This window comes from Antechinus flavipes, chromosome 3 (genome assembly GCF_016432865.1).
Source record: "Antechinus flavipes isolate AdamAnt ecotype Samford, QLD, Australia chromosome 3, AdamAnt_v2, whole genome shotgun sequence".
NCBI classification, from domain to species: Eukaryota; Metazoa; Chordata; class Mammalia; order Dasyuromorphia; family Dasyuridae; genus Antechinus; species Antechinus flavipes.
The window spans coordinates 371,057,030-371,080,110 of record NC_067400.1 but is presented as its reverse complement, the minus strand read 5'-3'; the positions used below and the strand labels follow the sequence as shown (position 1 = coordinate 371,080,110).

At 33.0% G+C, this 23,081-nt stretch overlaps 1 protein-coding gene across 1 annotated transcript in view; it reads right to left on the bottom strand.

Annotated features, from left to right (window-relative positions):
- The window catches only part of ARHGAP15 (Rho GTPase activating protein 15), an 844,282-nt gene that overhangs the window by 441,082 nt on the left and 380,119 nt on the right, over positions 1 to 23,081 (bottom strand). Inside the window, exon 7 of the mRNA XM_051985817.1 lies at positions 816 to 914. Within this exon, the coding sequence (XP_051841777.1) occupies positions 816 to 914 (99 nt within the window). The remainder of the gene's footprint in view (positions 1 to 815; positions 915 to 23,081) is intronic.

Here is a 23,081-nt window from a genome sequence, read left to right as displayed (position 1 = left end):
GATGTTATTTTGTTTATCATGCTATATAAGGGTGATAAATATCTAATTTATTTTAAAGTTTTCTCTTTTCATGACAACCGAAACTGAACAAGATTTAAAGCAAATACATCTCAGTAAAATTTTACCAAAAGTATTTAATTTCCCTTATGATTGCCCTATAAATGTTTATAATCTGCTTTTTTCCACCCTCTTTCAAGATTTTGTAGAAATGAGCATCTTGTCAAATAATTTTGCTTCAGTGGAAAATCAATTTATTTCGTAGGAATCACCCTTCTAAACCGAAAGCTAGATTTGGCTGGGTAATTAAAAATAGTTTTCTTGAAATATGACACGCTTACTTTCAAAAGAAAAAAAAATCAGGCTCAATAGGAAAATAATAGTAATCAATTACAAAGGAATATTATATGCTAGGGCTATTTTTGCAAATAGGCACTATGAAAATGCATAAAGGACTCAATATATTAATATTTCTATTTGAGAATATATATTATAGGCCACATAAACTGAAAATGTAAAAGTTCATTAGTTATTAAGCGCTTGTGTGCTTTTTACAACCAACAGTAAACCAATGTTCTTGTTATTCTAGAGAAATGAATTGCACAATTCTTTTTTAAAGGGAAGAATAAAATGACATTTAGTCCCATAGTACTTTCTGCTGGACCTATTTTCCCCCCTCTGGAATGCATAAGCTCAAAATAAATTAATATCTGTCAATCTACATCAGCTATTTAAATGTATGTGGTTTATATCCCTAAGCAAGGAGGTTTAAATGACTATTTTAATTAATAAAGGTAACAGCCAAAACAAATACATACCAATCTGTCAATTGCATTTTTGATTGCATGGAACCAATCCAATATGATGAAGTCGATATCTGACTGAAGAAGGAACTCATTTCCTGATACTGTTGTGATCTAGAGGAAAAATCGACAGGTAAGTAAGCCAAATAAGATATATCTTTTTACACTTATGTTTTTAAAAAATGTGATTTATTTTTTTCAACATAGACATTTTTATAAACTGAAATGCTTTTGTGATAATTATATGAGAACAAAGATAGAACCATTTTGAACCACTTTCTATAAATTATTTGCTTATGTCATAACAACTACATTATTATATCAATAATAAGAACTATTAACTGAGCTCTCCTGGAACAACATCTTTCTAACACAAGCAGCAACATACCAGGAAGTTCAGAGAAAAGAAGGTTCCTTAATCACAACCTAAAAAGAAATCAATGCACCTGAGTGGGTCAGGATTCATCCTGAGGTTTCTGACTTTTATTATCTTTTTCAAATCTAATATTTTCCTGCTTGATTTCAGTTTACCGAGGATTTCAAAACAATTTTTTTTTACCAGAGAGATTAATGTAAACTTTCCCAAAAAAGGTGGTCAAATGGACAACATTTGCTATTTATAGTTTCGTTATCATTTGGGAAATACTAGGCAACTAAAAAAGGAAGCAATTACCAAGGAAGGAAGTTCAGTAGAAGAAAATTCATTTATATTTTGACCCTCACGTAGGGGAGATTTATTTTCCTGATAGTCAGCTCTGTTGTGTTCTTGGATATTTCCAGTGTGAAAATATGCATTCCTTCATCACAATGAATTTCCCATTCCCATCCAACCATATCCCTTTGTCTCATATTTGTGGTCAGAAGCACCAGGTTCTTACAAACTGAGAAATATCCTTGCTTTCACACATAAAGGACTATTTAGAAAAGAACCCAATTATAGCAGATATGAAAACATTCCATTAGGACATCAGATTGAAATGTGAAGCTATTTTATTCGTGATATCAGCTTTGAGCTTCCTCACTAAAAAGAACCCTCTACATACCATTTTTCTACTGATGTCACAAAACAAGTAAAGATTGACAGATTTTGAGTTCTGACTTTTGAAAATATTCCAGGAAGATCTAGTCATCTTTTCATGTTTTTAAAAGGCTAAATATGAAAATGTGATATTGGTCCTCATCATCACAAACTGTATTCTAATGTTAATGTGATTCTACTCATTATTCAAATGATCATCAGTGACCCAAATAACTCGACCACACAGATCTACAATTAATGGGACAAATCTCAACCACAATAATATCCCAGTCCTTTAGAGAATTCCAAGTTTATTTGATATTATTAAAAAGATAAAAACAGCCCTCTCTGATGTCATCTTCCTTCATGATGTGACCAACTCTGCATAGCGTGGAATTGCCTTTCAAAACAGTGTTCTTCAAAGAAGAAAAAAAAAACTCTCCCTATATGAAATGCAATTGTTACAAAGAAGGATTTGGTGAAAAGGCACTTATTTTCCCATACTTGAATTTAAACATATTACTAGAATTAAATTTTCTCTCTCCCTTTCTTTATTTCTCCTCCTTCCTCTCAAAGGAATATAAGTTAGGGATGACCAGAACAAACTGAATCCTATCTTTTATATCTCATCTGCAAGTCAGTGAAACTGATGGCTGTCCAATGATCTGTATTGACATAATAATGTCCCTCCCTTAAGGTCAGTTTAAAGGAGTCTCTTAATAAAGCAGACCCAAAATAATTTAATTTAAAATAGGTAATTGCTAACCAATGAAAGGCAGTTAAACAGTGGAATAAATAGAATGATGCTTAACTAGTCATATAACAGACTTTTAACTTTGACTTTTAAAAATAAATTTCCACTAATATATTTTGGAGATATGAATGAATTCTTTAACATCACAATTTATTAATATACATATGGATAAACAAATTAGACTAAATATAATGTAAGATCCCATCTACTACATCTCAGCCACTATAAATGGATCACTATTGATTTTTTTTTCAAAAGAATAACATTTGCAAAATAGAAGTAACAAACATAAATAGCCTTATTGGGCTCTGAAGGTTTAGAAAAGATACGATGAAATTTAGAATTCAGTCTCCTAATATTCAAAACCTTTATAAAATGCAAGTAATTTATCAGTGCATTAGTATTTCTGTTGCATGCTATGCAGAGAGTATCTTTTACTGCTAACACAACCAAAAGCAAATTGCATTTGTAAGTTGCTTTGTCTGAATATATTACTTTAATAATCATACATAATCAGTGATTTATGAATAAATTTTTAAAAAGATAGAAGAGAGAATTGGGTGAATGAGCTTCATTCAAAACATACTGTCAGTGAACAGTTCATATCCCTCCCTTTCTTTCTTCATACTAATCTTCAGAGTAACTAGACAGTTTCAAGAAGACTGCTACTGCTCTCTACAGTTTAAATGCATCCACTTCTTAATTACAGTCAATAATTGACTTTGTTCTGCTCCATTCCAGTCATTCAGAGGAAAGCATTTCCAAAGGCTTTGGCTGGCAAATCCCATTTAATGTGCAGGTTTCCTAACTCACTCTTATATATTACCTCTTTAAGATTTCTGATAAATAGTTCTTGGAAGTGTTTGCTAAACCATATTTGCACATTGAACAATCGAATTTTCAACACCCTTGAGAAAAGATATCAATAAAGCATGCCAGCTTTGACTAAACCTTATGATTGAACAATTTATGATTATCATCTAAATAAATAAATTATATATGTATATATAATATGTACATATTATATATACACACTTTAAAAATAGGCTTAAATGATTCCATGCTAAGCCCACTAATACATGCTCTCTATATTAGATTTTGCTGAAATAACCATAGGAACTTGGAAAAAAATGAAAGAAGAATTTACAGTAAACACAAAGGTCTCTGGTAAGAGCTGCCAGTTACTATTTTGCTTAGTCTTCCAGTTTCGATAAATGTCTTTTGAAATCCCTCCTCTCCACTAAATCATAGTTGGAGATATATATCCTGTGACAAGTAAGCTGTCCTAATGAAGTGCCAGTGTTGTCAATAATACATATGTCTAAGTAATGGCAATCCCCTGGAATTGTCTAAAGTAATGTGCTCAAAGTTTTTCAGGAAATAAGAATCCATTCAAATACCTGCTGGCAATACATTCGTGCTCAAGCAATTTCAGATATGTTTCCTGAGTAGCACTCCAATTCTTTAAGACTTTTATATCTAATACTAATTTAACAATGTTATTCTTTTGTTCAGTGAAGTTGGACTCATTTTCTTATTGAGATTCCTTTGAGCATGAAAGTGAGAGAACCAAACCAAACTGAAGACATATCTGGTCTAAAATTATGGTTTGGCTTTTCATTACACAAAGCCTGTCTTATTAATAATCTTAGTTAAGGTAGGACAATTTGGCTTTAATATGGTAGTTTTTGCTAATTATAACTATTTTCCTCATTTAAAATGTAGGCATTTTTTGGGCTCTCTGTAGATAGGAAATGCAACTCATTTTTTGAGCTCCACCCCTAGTTGGCTTAAAGTGGGTATCAAAAGATTGTTTATAGTTGTAAGTTTGATTTATATCCAGAAGCCTCAGCATCCATTTCAACAATAAGGTTTCATTGTGTTATCTTATATGAAGTTTATACGAAAAATGATACTAGAATATGACAGTTTATACTTTTCTAAATTTTTCCTTATCTCACGTGCCAGAATGGAAAACATTTAAGAGAAAGCTTATAATTAACCCATTACCATAAACACTTTAAATACAGCATGCTTTCTTTACACACTAAACTGTATTTATCTTCAATAAGGTCACAAAAGAAAGAGGAAGAAATTCTAATAGAAAGTATATGTCATTGACAATTGACTAGGTTATACCTACTTTTAGATGGGACTATTCTTCCCCACCTTAACAGATCCATTAGTCAAATAATAGCTTATCATGTGCAAACCCTACAAATAGGTCCTCCAAATAGGTAGGGCAACATGCCACTAGCTGTTAGGTGATCATTGGGAATAGACTCATAAGTTTCTCAAAACCAAGAAAATCATGCCCAAATACAATAAATTATTTCAGTTTAGTTTGTAAGAAAATAAAAAGAGCATACACATATGTTATAAAGTTATCAAAGCACTTTATACATATTGCTTCATTAAATCCTCACAACTCTTGAAGCAGGTAATGAAAAAATGAGTATTCACATAGTCTCCATGAGGAAACTGAGGAACAAAGAGTATAATTGATTTTCCAGAGTCACGTGGCAAGAAAGTGGAGTCAGGAATTGAGTCCAAGTCTTATGATTTTAAATTTATTATTTTACTGTCACTGCTTTATCATTAGCATAAACTTATTTGACACCTAGTACATGTAAAGCAGCAGGGTGTGTATGTGCTGAGGATGTATATATCCTTGTTTGAAACATGAAATATGTGTACTTAAAAACAGATGACAAACTAATGTAGCATAAGATTTTAATCATTTGGTAGATCAAATGGGGAAATGGGGTGGGGGAGAAAGTGAGAGAGGGGAGGGAAGAAAAAGAGAGATGAAGAGACAGAGATACAAAGAAATAGAAAGGCACAATGAGAGACAGACAGAGAGAAAAAGATGAGAGACCTAGAGAGGATATCAATATGAAGGCTTAGTATATTGTCCTTTAAAACTGGGTTAATCATATCTTTGGTGTTCTAACAAAATAAGCAATAAAGCAGGTCATTTTAAAATAAATTTCTCTGGAACCTCAAAACATTCTTTCCTCTAATCTTACTAACATTTTTGAGCATAGAATATCTATAAAAGGGAGGAAATTAGGGCATAATGGAGGTTAGTGTCAATAATAATAATAATAAACAGGAACAACACATTTATATGAAACTGAGATTTGTAATGAACTTTCCTCACAAGAATTCTAAGATAGACACTGCAAGTATTATCCCACTTCATAGATAAGAAAACTGAGATTCATACAAATAAAACTTAACCAAGCCATGATCATTAAAAAAAAAAATGTGGCAACATTTTGAGATTTTAAAGATCCTCACTTAAAGTTCAGCGAGATGGTCTGGGTGATACAGCACTGAAAGGCTCTTGAATTCAAGAGCTACCTGAGACACTTATTAGCTATGTGACCCTGGTCAACTCACTTAATATCTCTCAGAGTCTATTTTCTCTTTTGTAAACAAACATTTTAAGCTCAATAGTTTTAAGATTTCTTTCAGTTCTAAATCTGAGATCTTGTATAGAATTATATTGTAGAAAGGCTGGTGGTCTGCATTTCTGGTGAGAATGTCTTTTCTGAGTGTCCCCCACATCAATTAAATGAAAGGGGAAGGGAGGAAGAGATAGAAGGAGAGACATGGAGAGAGAGAGAGAGAGAGAGAGAGAGAGAGAGAGAGAGAGAGAGAGAGAGAGAGAGAGAGAGAGAGAGAGAAAGAGAGAGAATTATAGGATTTAGTTACATTTTTTGTCATCTTACATCATAAATTGCACACATGATATAGGTGATCAAATGAGGGTTGTCATGGTTATACTAATAGTTAAATTACTTAGTGGGCTCAAAGGTATTTATGGTTACCAAAGAAATGAATTTATAAAGGCTGCATGTCTGTCTCAAATTACAGTCTGGCATTAATACCTCCTAACATTTTTTCTGACCAATAGAGCAAAGTTATCATAAAAGTAAGGGTGAAATATCAGTTTGGAGGAAAAGGTCTTCAACTTGTCTTTCCAAAAATGTTACTTGTTAAAACATTTTGTGAGAAAGTATTTGCCTTGTGTTCCCAATGTTGCTAGATGTTAAGTAAATATATGCTAATTGCAAAAAAAGAGGTTGTTTTGGCAACTCTCTTATTAAAATGCATTTGTAACCCCCATCTGTCATGAAAGTTTTGAAAAGTTTGTTTACTTTGGATAGCAGCCTTATCCAGGGTTACCCTAGCAAACAATGATAGCAGTCTTCAGAAGTTGTGTGAGGAACAAGCCACTGGGGAACCATTTTTGTTTTAATTGGCACACACAAACACTTTTCTGGTCTGTCAAGAAGATCAAGCTAATATGCATGGAGGGTGTTATATTCTGAGCTTTGGGGAGCAGTAAAGCTCCCTTTATTTAAGTAATTTAAATGATAGACTGCAAAAACTTTGCAAGTCAGAAAAATGTTTTATCCTTTCTTAGGGAATATTTGTTTTAAGCAACAGAAAATGTTCTACATATCTAAAGATGTTGAACCTTATGTTATAATCACTCGGCTTCTTCTGACTCTGTGAAATGTTACTAAATCGACTCACTGCTAAATAAAGCAGACAAGCCAGTGCTCCCGCCTTTCTACAACTCCCTCTGTCTTCACAAATCCAAATCTATTAGTTTCCAGATGATTATTAGCTAAATTTTCAATGTGTCTGAATATGACTCTTTTGCTTATACATTAATTGGAGACCTGGGTAGTAGTACCATATTAAAATAACCTGATCACATATGAAATTTATTGTTTAATAGAAAATAAACAACTTCTTGGGTTGCATATACTCTAGGCCTCAAATGATTTCTAAATCTTAAAGTTTAAGGTCAAATTTTCAAGGACCAGTGCTTTCTTATGTGAAATTGAACCATACCTTTGGAAGCTAGACAATGTAGTCTCTATATTCTCCCAATAAAAGACTATAATAAAAATCTTTGTTTAAAAAATTCACAGTGTTACGAAAAAAGAGAAAAATACTCATACTATCTAACCTTTGAAACTTTTTGGTAAAAAATAATGAAGAACCCATTTCCTCTCTTTGCTACCTCCAAAGAATACAGAATTAAAGGACCATAAATATAGAGTTGGAAGGGACCCTTAGAAGTCATAAAACTCAAACCACTTGTTTTACACATAAGAAAACTCATGTCCAGACACTATTAACTAGATAGTAGGTGTTGGATGTGGGTTTTGAACAGAAGTTCAAGGAATCTCTCAGCATATCAAACTAAATAACAAGATCAAAAATGTAGATTGGAATTAATTTCTACTGGTTCAATAATTGTAAAGTCTAAAATAATAATTATTTAAGTATATTCAATGTTGCATGAAATCAAAAACATATACATTCCATTCAGAACTCATTAAACAATTTTCAGAGAACAAAGTTAGCAGTTTGACAATAAATTGTTTCTTTTGTTTGTAATGCTAAAAATAAATACTACTGAAAAAAATAGTTGACAGAAGTCTTTGATGGCTGAAGGCATCAAATTATTTCTATTAACAGTTAATTTTTAAACCTAGAGGGAAAATTTGCTCTAGATAAACTAAACATTCCAGAATTTCTATTCTGAAATGCCCTAGAGCCATGTGTCACTAAAACATTTTGAGTAGTTTATTCTAAATCATTTTAGCCACAGGACTATAGCTTGCTCAGTCAATGGTGTTAGAACATTATGCTGTCAACTTGACCTACCACCATTTTAAAATGAAGAGAAATTTGATAATTCAAGTCAACATGGAGACTCTTTAATAACCTGTATAATTTTAGATGTTTGACTATGACTTTTGTGCCAGTAACATGCATAGTTGCCATATTATCTATAAACATGTTTAGCAAATGATTTTCAATTTGAAAAAAATCTCAATGTTAACTAGTTTAGTACATACACCAAAACTTCAGTGTGTACAAGTAGATATTGCATTTTGTACAATATTCATAGCTCATAAAACTATTATTTTATGTTCATATCAAGCCCCATCCTTCTTTCTCACCATATTATTTTATATTTACAGTATACATAGCTTGTATTTTCTTATATATGTATATGTTATGTCTTCTGAGCAGAATGTAAAGCTCTTGAGGGCAATGACAATATTTGTATCCTTAGTTCCTGACACATTGCTTAAAAAATGCAATGCATATTGAATGAAGTCCTTGCAAATAGGACAAAATGTAGAAGGACTTCAGATAAAAAAACAAAGAGGTATATACACATCTTAATGAGGACTTTAGTCTGATTACATTCTAATGCATGTACAAATTATTTTTTTACCTTTTTGCAAATAACATGTACGGATTTTCTCTCTATCCTTCTTCCCCCTTATCTTCTTCATTCCCACCTCTTCAGTTGAAAAACAATTATAAAAACATACACCAACAAAACAAATTTCAATATTGGCCATGGCCAAAAACATGACTCATTTCCATAAATGTGGATAGCATGTTTAATCATGTCCTCTGGAATGTGCTCATTACATTAATTAGTGATATTAATTTTAAAAATTCTCTTTACAATATTATTATTACATTACTTATTCTCCTGGTTATGTTTGATTCACTTTGCATCAGTCCATATGTTACCCTGGGTTTCCTTGAAATTTCTTTCATTATTTCATTATTCTTAAGTTACAATAACATAGTTTTACATTTTTATAGCAAAATTTTATTAGTTACTTTTCAACTGATGGGGATCAGCTTAATTTTCGTACCATTATCACTACAAAATTACAACTATCATAACTAACAAAAACAACAGCAACGTGTTATATCATTTTTGGTTATGTCTGACTCTTTAGGACATCTTTTGGGGGACTTCTTTGCAAAAGATACTGTAATGATTTGTCATTTTCTTTACCACCTGATTTTTATATAGGAGGAAACTGAGGCAAATAGGGTTGAGTAATTTGCCCATGATCACACAGCTAGTGAGTTACTAAGGCTGGATTTAAACTCAGGTCTTCCCAACTTGAGGTCTTGCATTCTATCCACTGAGCCATCCCTGCCCCAATAGAATAGCACTAGAAATATTTTTGTATATATATCCCTAATCATGATAGGATAGATGCATAAAAAATATAAAAATTTTTCCTTTAATAATTTATTTCTTATATTAATTGCATTGTTTTTATACAAATTCTATCATGCAATTAAAATTGGTAATTTTATTTTCCATTATCCTCTTTATCCTATGTTTGCTCATGAACTTTTCTTTTATCTATAGATCTGACAGATGATTTTTCTTTTGCTTTTCTGTTTATGAATTGACTTTTTAAATAATTAGTCACATATCTATTTGAGATTTCTTTTAGTATGTGGCATAAAATGTTATCCTAAACCTAACATTTGATAGAACATTTTCCAATTTTCCCAGAAGTTTTTGTAGAGTTATTAGTTTTCACTCCATTAGCTGAGGATGTTTGATTTAATCAAACATCAGGCTGTTGTGTTCATTCACTTTTGAAGGTTGTGTACTTAAAGTGTTCCATTGATCAACCATTATTTTTTTTAACTAGTACCAAATAATATGATGATTAATGCTTTATAGTATAGTTTGAGGTCTGGTACTTATCATTTTTTCTCATGATTTCCCTGTAAATTCTTGATTTTTTGTTTCTTCAAGAGAATTTCTTTATCTTTTTCTCTAGCTTAGCTCCCTAAAATAATCATTTGGTAGTTCTAGAAGATAATGTGATATGTAAATTAATTTTCATTTTTATCATTTTGCCTTAGCCAACCCATAAGCAATTAATATTTCTTCACTTATTTGTGTCTGTTTTTATCCACATAAAAGTTTTGTAGTCATATTCTTATTGTTCACATGTATATCTTAGAAGGTAGCCCCAGAATTATTTTAGATATTTTATAGTTATTCAGATTGAATTTCTCTCTTTTTTTTTCATTTTGTTGTTAATGTATAGAAATGCTGGTGGTTTATTTGAATTTATTATGGTTAATCTTTTTAATTTAATTATGATTTACCTAATCTTAGTTGACTAAGCTAATTTTGTTTCTTTTATCTTGTGTATGTTCTGTAAAAAAATTTTTCTTGTCATACTGATATCACTTCCATTTCTAGTAGGATACTAAATCATAATGGTCACTGATCTCATTGGGAAGTCCTAGATATTTTATTACCATTATATATCATGGTAGCTCCAAGTTTTAGGTAGTTATCATACCAGGAAAAGGAAAGTCTATTTATTTTTATGCTTTTCAGTATTTCCCCCTTTTAAAAATAGAAGTAAATGCTTTTTTACACTACTCATACAACCATTTAATTTTTATTGTTCTTGTTTTGTTATTAATATGGTTAGCTATATTTTCAGTTTTCTTGATAGTGAACCAAAGCTGCATTACTGGTATAAATCTAACTTTGCTACAATTTGTAACCTTTTTGATATGTTGCCATATTTTGTTGATATATCATTAAAATTTTGTATCAATATTCAATAAGTATATTAATATGAAGTATTTTTCCACTTTGATTATTCATAATATCATAGAAGAAATTTAAATGGCTTCCCTTCTTTTCTTTTTTTTTCAAACAGCTCATATAATGACAGAATTAATTGATTGATAGAATTTATTTATAAATATATCACATTTAGAGAAATTTTTCTCTTTTGATAATTCATTTATGATTTTTACAAATTCGTTTCATGATATTGTATTATTTATTTTCTATTTCTTATTTTGTTTAACTGGGAGTTGTGTATTTTGGTAAATATTCATTTATATGTCACTCCATTTTATTCGGAGGATAATATGAGGGATTCTATGAAATACTGGTTTGAAATAAAGGTTTACAATGTTTATAGACTATATTATTGATGAACCAGTCACAAAAGGAAATGAAATTCAATGAATAAAAAAAAATTATCAAGTACTTACTACATGCCAAGTACTTAGCTAAGCAAGAGAAATATAAATTCAAAAGCAAAATACTATCTGCCCTCAAGGGGCTTATAGTCTAATGAGGGAGACCAAGGAAAATGATGGTCAAGGAAAGGGATTTTGGTTACTGGGGTAGTGATTGGACTAGAGTGGATATAATGCAGAGTATAATGCAGGAATAATGCAGAGTAGATTGCATTATAATTCCTAGTTCTAGAATTGGTAGGGATATAGGTAGAAAAAACATTGGGAGGAGTGAGGTAGCCAAAGTCAGGAGTAAGATGTGGCATGATTGGGACTTTTCCTGAAATAATGGTTGAAATAAGTTAGATAGTGTAAGATTACTGAAGACAGACTTTTATTTTTTGTATGCTCATGGCTTAGTACAATGCATTGCATATGGTGGATATTTAATAAATGTTTGCTAAACTGCATTGAATTAGACTAGCATGACTTATTCTTGTTCTTAATGGTCAGTGATTCCTTTTCTAAATATTCACAAAGCATTTCTGTGTGTATCACAATGGAGGAGGAATTATAAATTTGAGTTCTTACTTCCATTTTAATTATCTTTATGATTTCTGTTTCTACCCCAGTTTCTGTGGGTTAGCTAACACAGTTAAGCACTTTGGTCAGGACTCTGGCTAATGTGTCATATGAGATCTCACTATCTGATTTCAATACCTCAGTCTAGTTGTCTGTCCTTTGAAATCAGAAAACTTATTGCTTTATGTACATCCTGGGAGCAAAATGCCACCTTCCCAAGTTGGCAATGTCATATTAAGCCATAAAATCAATATTTTTAGATTTATAAAACATTAAAAAAGAGAACTTTAAGAAAATTATGGATCCTTAATTGCCTATTAAGGTCTAAAAAAGAGATTGAGTTTCCTATAAGCTAGGTAATAATTGAGGATGCCAGTCATCAGAGATCCTGAAGTCAAGGGAAACTTATGCAACTTAATGATTGGGATGAATCTGAAAATTAATAACTTTCCTAGGGATGGAACGTAGACCAACTTTGTGTGACCTTCTCTGTCTCTTTCTTATCTCCCTATCAAAGAAGTCTGCCAAGATTTTTCACTAGTTTACTTTTCTCATTGTAAAGAATAAGAAAAAGGAGTTATAATTCAATAAAAATAATAGTAAGTGATGAAATCTGCCTATTTTCAAAAAAAAAAAAGTCAAGTCAGGACTTTTAAGTGTTTTTTTTTACTTCTCCTTAGTCATAGATAGATAGATAGATATTAGATGCCTCAAATACAAAAGTTTTAGGCAGAATTAAATGGAGATATTTTGATTGAAGATCTTTATAGCCTTAAAAAAAACCATTTGTTGAAGGCAACTATCTACTTTGGCTATATTAGAAAAGAAAGGTCATTTCTATAGATCTGAGTGTCTGAGAGCTATAACTGTCACAGACTGGACAGTTGGACACAACTGTCCATTATTAATAGAGAACAGATTATGGCTAAAAGATATGTGAATCAACCTTTCTTTCCTTTATATTTAAAAATATTTCTTGTAAAATATCACTTGTACATCATGTGTGGAAATTTTTGTTTCTGAATTGAATGATTAGAAGTAAATATTATGTGTCTTAGAGTTTGCTGTCTTAGGATTTTTCCTGCTCTGGAATAGGGCTTTATATTTTCTTCAGTTGGAGTTTTGTTTTCTGTGTTCAGAAGTCTTGAGAAATTTTCTTGTATTATTTCTTGCATTATACCATTCAATTTTTTTGACTTTTCATACACTTCTCGGAGACTTAGGTTGTCTTTATGAATCCTATTTTTGAGATCAATATGTATTACTTGAATAGAGAGCATGTTTTCTTTCAGGGCTATTGATTTTTTTTCCCTCTTCTCCTAGACTGTTCTTTCCTTCTTTTGTATGTTTGCATTACCAATCAGCAGGTTTTTTTTTTTTTTTTATGGGATTTGCCATTCAGGATTCAAATTTTTCTAACAATTATTTCTACCAATATCACTGTGAAAGCTATAATGCTTTCATAATTTTCATTTTTCTTTGAAACTACTCAAGGACAACATTTATGATTCCTCATTCTCCTCAAAATTCACAGTGTCCTCAATCCCACCTTGTTTTAACTTTTCCCCTTTGTTTTGTAGCTTTTATTCTTAGAGGCCTGAATTCATTTACTAGATCTAAAGGCTATATTTCCTTTTGCTGTTAAAGTTTTCTTTGTTGGCTTAGCTAATTATACTAGAGATCTTCAATTTTTCTTTCTCTTGAGATGTTTGGTCATTTCAACTCTCTCCTATTACCCCTCCCCCCCATACCTCCCTCACTTATTTTTCCTTATTGCCCATTTTCTGTCTCTCTACCCTTTGATGATAATTTCATTAGGTGTTAGACCTAAAAGCATGTTAACTTTCCCCTAGCAGGGACAGTTTGTGGTTTGCTGAGCTATGTCATTTTCTGGGACAGACCTGGTGTCAGCTGGATTCTTTGCCTCAGGTTAAGTGGAGTGCCATACAATTTACCAAAAATGGCGTCCAACTCTCACTTTTCTATCAGTTTTCTGACTTGACAGTACAGAGTACTGCCATCCTGGTAGTACTGTAAACTGGGATGATTTCTCTTGTTTGAAATTTGACTCTCTGAGGATCTAGGAAGAAGAGTGAGGTGGGTTATTGAGTTGAACTTTATTTCAAGCCCAGATATGTTTCCCACCACTTACCCTCTATTTCTCTATTCTTATGAAGAGATCTTTTCCACTATAGAATGGTGACATTCTGGAAAATTTTAGCAAATTTCTCAGATTGGAGTTTAGATCCCCATGGCACTGGAGAGATGGAGAGGGGAAAAAACATATCTAAGATAGATATGTTCAACAATGTCAAAAGATTCTCATTCTCCTTTACTCATCTTTCTGAATTTGCTATTTAAGTTGAGGAAATCACCAGAGATTTGCAAAAATTAGAGCCATCTTGACTAATCCATCCCCTTTACCACCCCTCACTCCTCACCCCCGTATTGAAGTTTTATAATATCTCCTAGATTTCTGTAACAACTAATTTGTCTCATTGTCTACAGTCACCTCTCCCCTTAATTCCATCCTCTAAATAAGTGTTAGCATCTTTTAAAGCATAAGTCTGATGATGTCACTTCCCCACTCAAGGAATTTCAGTAGTTCCCTATTTCCTGTAGAATAAAGTACCAACTCTTCTGTTTGGCATGTAAATCCTGGTATTATCTAGTGATAAATTGTATTTGTAAATTGATTTCTCATTACTCCCCTTTATGTATTCCATGTTTCTGCCAAACTGGCCTACATGTTCCTCATATATTTCATTTCATCTCCCACTTGTGTACTTTTGTACAGATTCCCTCTTGGGTTTTAATACACTTTCTTTTCAGTTATACCTCTTGGAATTCCTACCTCTTTTCAAGGATCAAAGTGTCATATTCTACATGAGGCTTTTTCTGATCCATTCAGTTGCTATTGTTTCCCCCTCCATTAAATTACTTTTTTATGTTGTTATGAATTGTTTTTTACTCATCTGTGTGTCTGTTTTTTTTTTTTTTTGCCTCAAGTAGGATATCAGCTATTTGAAGAAAATTCTGTTTCCTTTTCCCCAGTGCCTAGTGCAATGTCTTGCATATAGTAGTTGCTTAATAAATACTCATTCACTTGAATTAACTCACACAATCCAGTGAAGCATTAAAGAATCATAGATGCTCATGAAACTTTCATAGGTATATCAAGATTAAATCTATCAATGGCAAAAAGCGTCATTTATTTTTAAAAAGGAAAAGAAAGAAAACACAAATATTTCTGGATGTATGGGTACTGATTTTTCCAGTAAATTTATTCAGAAATAGTAGATAATTTCATAGTTTTGGTGCCTTAATGAAATAGGTACTTTTGCTGATACTTTATTACTTGTACACTTCTCCTATTAATAAATGCTGAGATTGCACAACAAGGAAAAAAAAAAGATGCTGCAGCATGTATCTTTATGGTATTGTAACATATTTGGCCAAGATTATGAGTGTTTATAAAACATTCAAGAATTGTTCCTTGTCTACTTACATTAATGAGAACACCTGTTAACTTTAGCACCATACAGACTTATTTGCATGAGATTCAGGTTTTTGCATACTGTACATCACTTTTTGAAACAATTAGATGCTTATGGAGAAATATAGCCAAACGAAAAACAGCAGCTTGAATGCCTTGCGGCCCAATACAATTCAACTCCAGGTTTCAATGAAGAACAGAAATCTGCTGAATTACAATACTGCCAGTTAGGAGAGAATTTGAGGTGTATTTTATCCTTTTCACATTTAGAGTACAGCAGATACATATAACATTTGTGACTCAATCTTGAAGCAGAATTCCAGCCAAGGAAGAATGTTCCTATTACAAGGAATCCATAAGGGTAGAGTGATAATGTGAATTTTCAGTGTCTATGAGTTCTTAAACCTAGGACTATTTTGAATTTTATGTTATCTGATGGTCTGAACTAGCCATTAACTTCTGACTGCATAAGAAATCTGGCAGGTTTTTCTTGCTTCTCCATGCAAAGATAACATTTTATTTGGAAGGTAGGGAAAAATGCATCCTGTGAGGAGAGAGGTGTAATTTTTAAAAAGTGAGCAAGACCTCTAGGAGACGTTTGGGTTTGAACCTTGCTGACTGTGAATAGACCAGCTAATGTATCTCATTATCTCATCGAAAAATTGGGGATAATAAAACCTGTGGTACATATTTCACAGAATTTTGACTAGGATCAAAGGAGATTTTTCTTATATGTGTGTGTATATATACATACTTGGTTTTTAATCTCAAATTACTATGTCTACATCAACAACTACTATGAGAGAGCAGCAAGATCATACATAATATCCATTGAACTATTCAACTAGAGGCAGTGGGTTGATGCAGTAGATAAAGGGCAGAGCTAGAGTCAGGAAGATCTGAGTTAAATAGGGCTTTAGACACTTACTAGCCGTGTGACTCTGGGCAAGTCACTTAACCCTGTTTGCCTCAGTTTCTTCATATGTAAAATGAGCTAGAGAAGGAAATGACAAATCACTCCAGTATCTTTGCTAAGAGACTCCTCAAAAAGTGTCACAAAGAATCAGACATGACTGAAATGACTGAACAATGAATAGTGTAGTGACCAGAGTAAGGGAAATCTGAGTTCAAAACTTGCCTCACATATTTCTACCTATATTGGGTAAATTACTCAACCTCTGTATGCCATCATTATTTATAAAAGCTGTCTGCTTCAGTTTCTTCATCTGTAAAATGTGTTTGTGGGAGAGGATATAATCACTCCTATCTCTCAAGGTTGTTGTGAAAATAAAATGAGGTAATGTTTATAAAAACATTTTGTTATTCTGGAAAATAAAGCTATATAAATGCTAGCTATTCAATTTCCTGTGATGACAAAATTCTCAAGAATGACCCAAATAGAAAATACTCTATAACTCCTTTAAGCAAAGGGGTTAGTTGTATTCATTTCTTAGAAAAAAATAACTCGTTTCCATAGGTCTCACTCTGTTGGCACTTGAGTCTGCCACTTCAAATAGAACATTAGAGATGCTGTGATTAAAATATATTCTGTTATTGAAAAGAGAGCACTTGCTCCAGTCTGTGGATTCACAGCCTCTATTATCATCATTATATTTAAGAGGTGCAATATTGACATCCAAATGACTCAGTTGGTGAGATATTCTAAAGATAAATGTGTATTTATGATCCAAAGGAGAAGTGTGATTTATAACTATTTTGTCAGACGACATAAAAACAGTATTTCTGTGCACAGCTAGTAAACATGGATTAGCCTGGGTGTCTCCAGAATATTCCCATAGGGATCAAAAGCAATATGTACTGGTAAATGTGGGAATTAGGAAATCACTGTTGGTAAGGGTGTGGATTGTGTGCAGAGACTGACAGCTAATTCTCTCTCTAATGCCCACTGTGTCCAGTACAAAATGAAGTGGAGAGTTGGGGAATAACTGGCAAATTTTAGTGGCAGAGACTGTCAAACGAGGTAATTCTGACTCAGATCTAATATCTTGCTTCCCACTATTTTAGCTTGGTTATAATTATTTGTGGGTTTCTGATTATTTCAGAGCCCTGAGCTTAACTAGGGTTTTATCTGACCTGGAATTGTTACCCTATTAAAAAAAAAAAAAAAAAAAAAAAAAAAAGAAAAGATTGCCATTGATGTGGATTGAATGATCACATATGAGGTTAAGGGGCTTATAACAGAGTGGATAACTTTTTCTACTATTGTCCTTGATAAGTTCAAAGAAAAGTAAATATAATGGAAGTGTGGAGAGGGAGAACAAGGAAAATTTTGCTGAAAAGTTTGTATGAAAATCGTAACTTGTCACGCAGAAAATTTCCCACCTGTCTTCAAAACTAAGGGGGGGGGTGTTATAATTAAAAAATATTTAAAATGCCTGAAGTTTCTAAAAACTACAATTTCTTAACAGTATTTTTAATTAACCAGCTGTCAGTATAAAATTGACAATGGAATCTGGTACAGGGCACACATCTAATAACTGGTAAATCTCAAATGACACCCTTTTCCATGAAGAATGTTTGTAAAAAATCTCAATGCCCCTGATTCTCAGAAATCAAATGAAATTTGTATTGGAAATATTATCCTGCATTGAAAAAATACATTAAAAGATAAAAAGCTAGAGTTACACTCTGAACAATATGAGTGAGTTGCTGATATATCTTTGGAAAGTCAACCATAAGAATTTATTGAAAAACACTAATAATACATTGGATAGACTATTGACGCTGAAATCAGTAAGATCTGAATTCAAATCTTGCCTTAATTATATTGAGATCATTTTTTAAATAATGGGTTGTGGAGTAGAAAGTAAAGCTGGTGACTTTGCATGGCCTTCCCTAACTCAAATCTAATTCACTTGCCTATCATGGTATCACCTCCTTGATGTCATGGTAATCTTTGAGAATGAAGGACAAACAACAAGAATGAGAAAAGCATTGTATTTGAAAGTAGGAGAAACCTGGAAATTCTATCTCTACTGCTTACTAGCTATGTGACTGAGTAAATAATGTAAGGTCTGAAAACTTATTTTCTCATTTGAAAATGGGGAAATTAACATCTATGGAACCTACCTCACAGGAGTATTTTAAGTATCAGTGAGATAATGTAAAATACTTTATCATCATTGAAGAACTATACAAATAAAAACAACTATTGCTGTGTATGTAGCCTGGAACTTTAAGCATGATGGGGAAACCAAAAATAAATAACTATAAGATGTGATCCCTACTCTGAAAGACTTTACTATTTGACTAGGGAGTCACATGGGTTATGCATAGTATTTTAATAGGTATAGAAGACTGGATAGAGAATTGAAATTCAAAGTTTAAGCGAAAGAAATGAGATGGGAATGAACAAAGTACATGTGCGCAATGCATGTGTCTAAGGGCAGGAAAGAGAAAGAGAAGATGAGGAAAGAGGGAGGAAGATTGATGCCTAAGCCAGTTTGAATCTCAGTTGTCTCAACTGCAAAAATCAAAGGAATGATTTAGATTGTTTTAAGGTATTTTCCAAGAAATGCAATTATAGGTTTTGATATCTTGCTGTGTTAGGTTATCAATTGAGATGGTATAGGTTTCTAAGGAGGCAAGTAACAGTGAGGGATGTTGTGTTTTAGGAGGATAACTGGGGCAATGCAGGAGAGAGTAGAAGGAAAATGGATCCATTCACTTGGGTCTGTGTTTCAATTTTGACAATCTGATAGCTTTGATGGTATCCTAACCCTCAACTCTATTATCTTTGATTCTTTCAGACTAAGCCAAATTTATCCTTTGGGAGAGGGATTGGATCACAGGTTCATGTATCTCACTGGTAGGGGACCTCAGAGGTCATCTCATCCAAGCCCACCATCATTTTTAGATGAGGACAATGAACCAAGGAGAAATGACTTAATTAAAGTCACTTAATATTTAAGTTTCAGAGTCAGGATTTGAATTCATATCTTCTTATTCCAGAGCTAGAAATATAATTGGTCCCTGAGTTGCTATTCTCATAACCCTTTGGTTTCACCATCCCACGGCAAACTTTTGTCTGCATATTTTAAGCATGATCAATTTCTCAGAGATTCCTGTTAGCTTTTTCTTCCATGCTTTGTCATTATAACAAATATATTGTCAATGTTGATTGTGCTGGGTGAATGCAGGCAGAATTTGGGGATGTACATTCTTGTATCTGGATTTCAAACATAAAAGCTCCTAGGAAGTTATAACATTGAAATAGGTGATTATTTTAAGTAAAGTCCTTCAAGCAGAGTCCCACCTTCATGCTTTGTTTTAGCATGGGATTAGACCTACATTCTTGCTGGCAGAGGGGAAGTTCTAGAATGTCTCAGGTGACTGAAAAGGTTTCTAGTATAGGACAAGAGGAGGTTGGTTCTTTGAGGAACATAGTGTCTGGCATAGTGTGAGTACTTTATACATTCCTGTTGACTTAAAAGAGGTAAGGGAAAGGAATAAACATTTGTATGGGTGCCTACTATGTGCCAAGTTCTGGACTAAACTCTTTGATAAATATCATCTCATTTGAGCCTACTATGTGCCAAGTTCTGGACTAAACTCTTTGATAAATATCATCTCATTTGAGCCTCACAACAACCCTGGGATATAGGTACTGTTTATATCTTCATTTTACAACTGAGGAAATGTAGGCAGACAAATGTTAAGTGACTTGTCCAGATTCACAGTTATTAAGTATCTAAGGTCAGATTTGAACTCCTCTTTCTTTCTTTCCTTCTTTTTCTTTTCTTTTCCCTCCCTCTCTTCTTTCCTTCTTTTCTCCCACCTTCCCTCCCTCTCTCCCTCCTTCTCTCCCTCTCTTCCTCTTTTCCTTTCTCCCTCCCTTCCTCTTTCCCTCTCTCTCTTCTTTCCTCCTTTCCTCCCTCCCTCTTTTCCTCCCTTCTTTCCTCCTTCCTTCCTTCCTTCTTCCCTCCCTCTTTCCTTCCTTCCTTTTTCCCTCCCTCCTTCTTTCCTTCTCTTCCTCCCTCCCTCCCTTCCTCCTTGTCTTCCTCCCTCCCTCCCTTCCTCCCTTCCTTCCTTCCTTCTTTCCTTCTTTCCTTCCTTCCTTCCTCCTTTTTTTCCTTCCTTCCTTCCTTCCTTCCTTCTTCCTTCCTTCCTTCCTTCCTTCCTTCCTTCCTTCCTTCCTTCCTTCCTTCCTTCCTTCCTTCCTTCCTACCTTCTTTCTTTCCTTTCGTGAGGCACTTGGAATTAAGTGACTTCTCTAGGATTACATAGCTGGCAAAGTGTTAAGTGTCTGAGTATACTGGTCAAGTATAGTTTAGTGAGACAGCAAAGGGTTGTTCACCAGTATATTAATGTTTTTGACCAACCACCTCAATGCCTGAAACCTAAACTACTAAGATGTAAGATCTTTTGAACATAGAAGCAGTACCCATACTCATGAATCACAGCTCTTGGAAGTACTAAGATAAATAAATGTTAAGTAAATGTTACTACACAAGCAACTAGAGTCCCACTAGTTACAAATAGCAACTTAAAGACATTTATACATTGAAGCAAATAGTTCAGTAAAGGCAGAATTCTGTTGAAAACTGGAGAAAGACAGTAAAATAGAAGTGGAATGTGGGAACAACAAATGAGAGAATCTGTAAGCCATATTGCTTGGCTTTTTATTCTTAAGGATAAGATTCTAAGCTCCTTACTAATTCATAGCACGGAAATTAAAACATAGGGGATGATTCTTATTTGTTACATTTGTGATAATTTTAGGTTAGGAAATCAATAATCTTTGTGTAGAGAATGTTGCCCTCATAAGTAGTTTTTTGCTGTTTTAAAAGAGTGAAATGAGAATGTGATTCTTTGGAATTTGGCTTTGCCTCTAGTTTTTTCTAAATATACCTTAAAGCCAAGATTTTTAAAGAAGAAACCAAGAGTTGGGGCTCATGTGATATTTGGAATTCATTTGTGATATCTCTCTATGATCTGAGGATTGGTTTGTGTGGGAATGCAGAGAAGTTAAAAGCTTGGCACACTATCAGAGAGAGAGAGAAATGGCAAATTAATTGTTTTTATGTCTCTTGTATTATATTAATGAGTACAGTCCTCAATTCAACCTACAGCTCTATGATACATGGTCTGGTTATAGTTATTAGCATGTGTGGTGGGGAAGAGAAAGCTAAACACTTTAATGGTATTATGGCCACTCCTTCTCAAATTCCCATTAATGCAAATATAACACATGTGGTTTGAGTCCCAGGAGTCTTGTAGGACACAAATCACAGATGTGGGATAAAAATTATCAGAGCATATGACTCACTAGTCTTCTCTTGGCCATCAACAGATGCCCTTATGCTCCTATTATATTAGACAGATAGGGCATCATGATCCTTAAAAGACTTGCAAAAGCCGAATTTTCAAATCTATTCCAAAGATGACTTACTCAATTAAAGCAGAAGGTCAGATCACTTAAAATCTTTTCAGAGGACTTACCAATATCATCATAAAAAATAGTAGTTTTATTTCTTTCTTTCATAGAATGAAAACAGAACGAGATTTGTGAGGAAGGATCTAAGGGATCCTGTAACATGTTTCTGTCATTTCCATCACAGAAACTATACAAATTGGTATACAATTTATACATCTAGGGAAGATATTCCTTACTATTGTAAATGCTTTGAAAGTATTCCAAAACATCAGGTTTCAATCTTATCACTTCTGTCTTTTACCTCCCCTCTATATGTAATCAATTTCCAAGACACCTTGATTCCACCTCTCATATATTGCTATCCTACTATTCCCAGTGACACTACTGTATTACAGGCTTAATTTACCATCCATCTGGATTATTACATTAGCCTTCTATATGATATTTCTGCTTTTAGCCTCATACCTCTTAATTCTATCCTTCACATTTCTGCTAGATGAATTTTCCCCTTATACAAATGTAGGCCACCTTTCTGTTTAAAACTCTGTGGAACTCTGTCACCTGCTGAACAAAATCCATACTCCTTAGTTTGACATACAAGACTCTCTAACCTATCATTCTAAACTTACTTTATCTACTTCCTATAATGGAAGTCTCTTTCTGCCTTTCAAATTAGACCATTTCTATATAAATCCTTTACTATCAATCCCCTGATGAATTTTCTTATATTCCATATTTGAAATGTCCCTCTTAGCTATATTCTACTTTATTCAATCTCTGCTTGATAAATCTCTATCCATTCTTCAAGATCAAACTAAATGCAAAATCTCTGAAATAGTTCATGAAATTGGAAACTGATTTTTTACTTCCACATACTTTACCAAGCCTTTTCTAACCATTCCTGTGCTCTTAGCTTGTTCTACATTGGATTATGATAATTCCATTCATGTTTTAACTCTCCCCTCCCCACTAGTTTTTGATTTCTATGAAAAAGGAATAGGTTCTTGTTGAGCTTTTTATTACCCTTAGTACTAAGAACAGTGCTTGGTATATACAAAGTCTTTAATGATTGTAAATTTTAATTGAATTTGCTGAATCCTAGATTTCCCATTCTATTCTGGATACTGACCTCTCTAATGAATATTCCTTTTATGATACACTCCCTTCAAATGAAC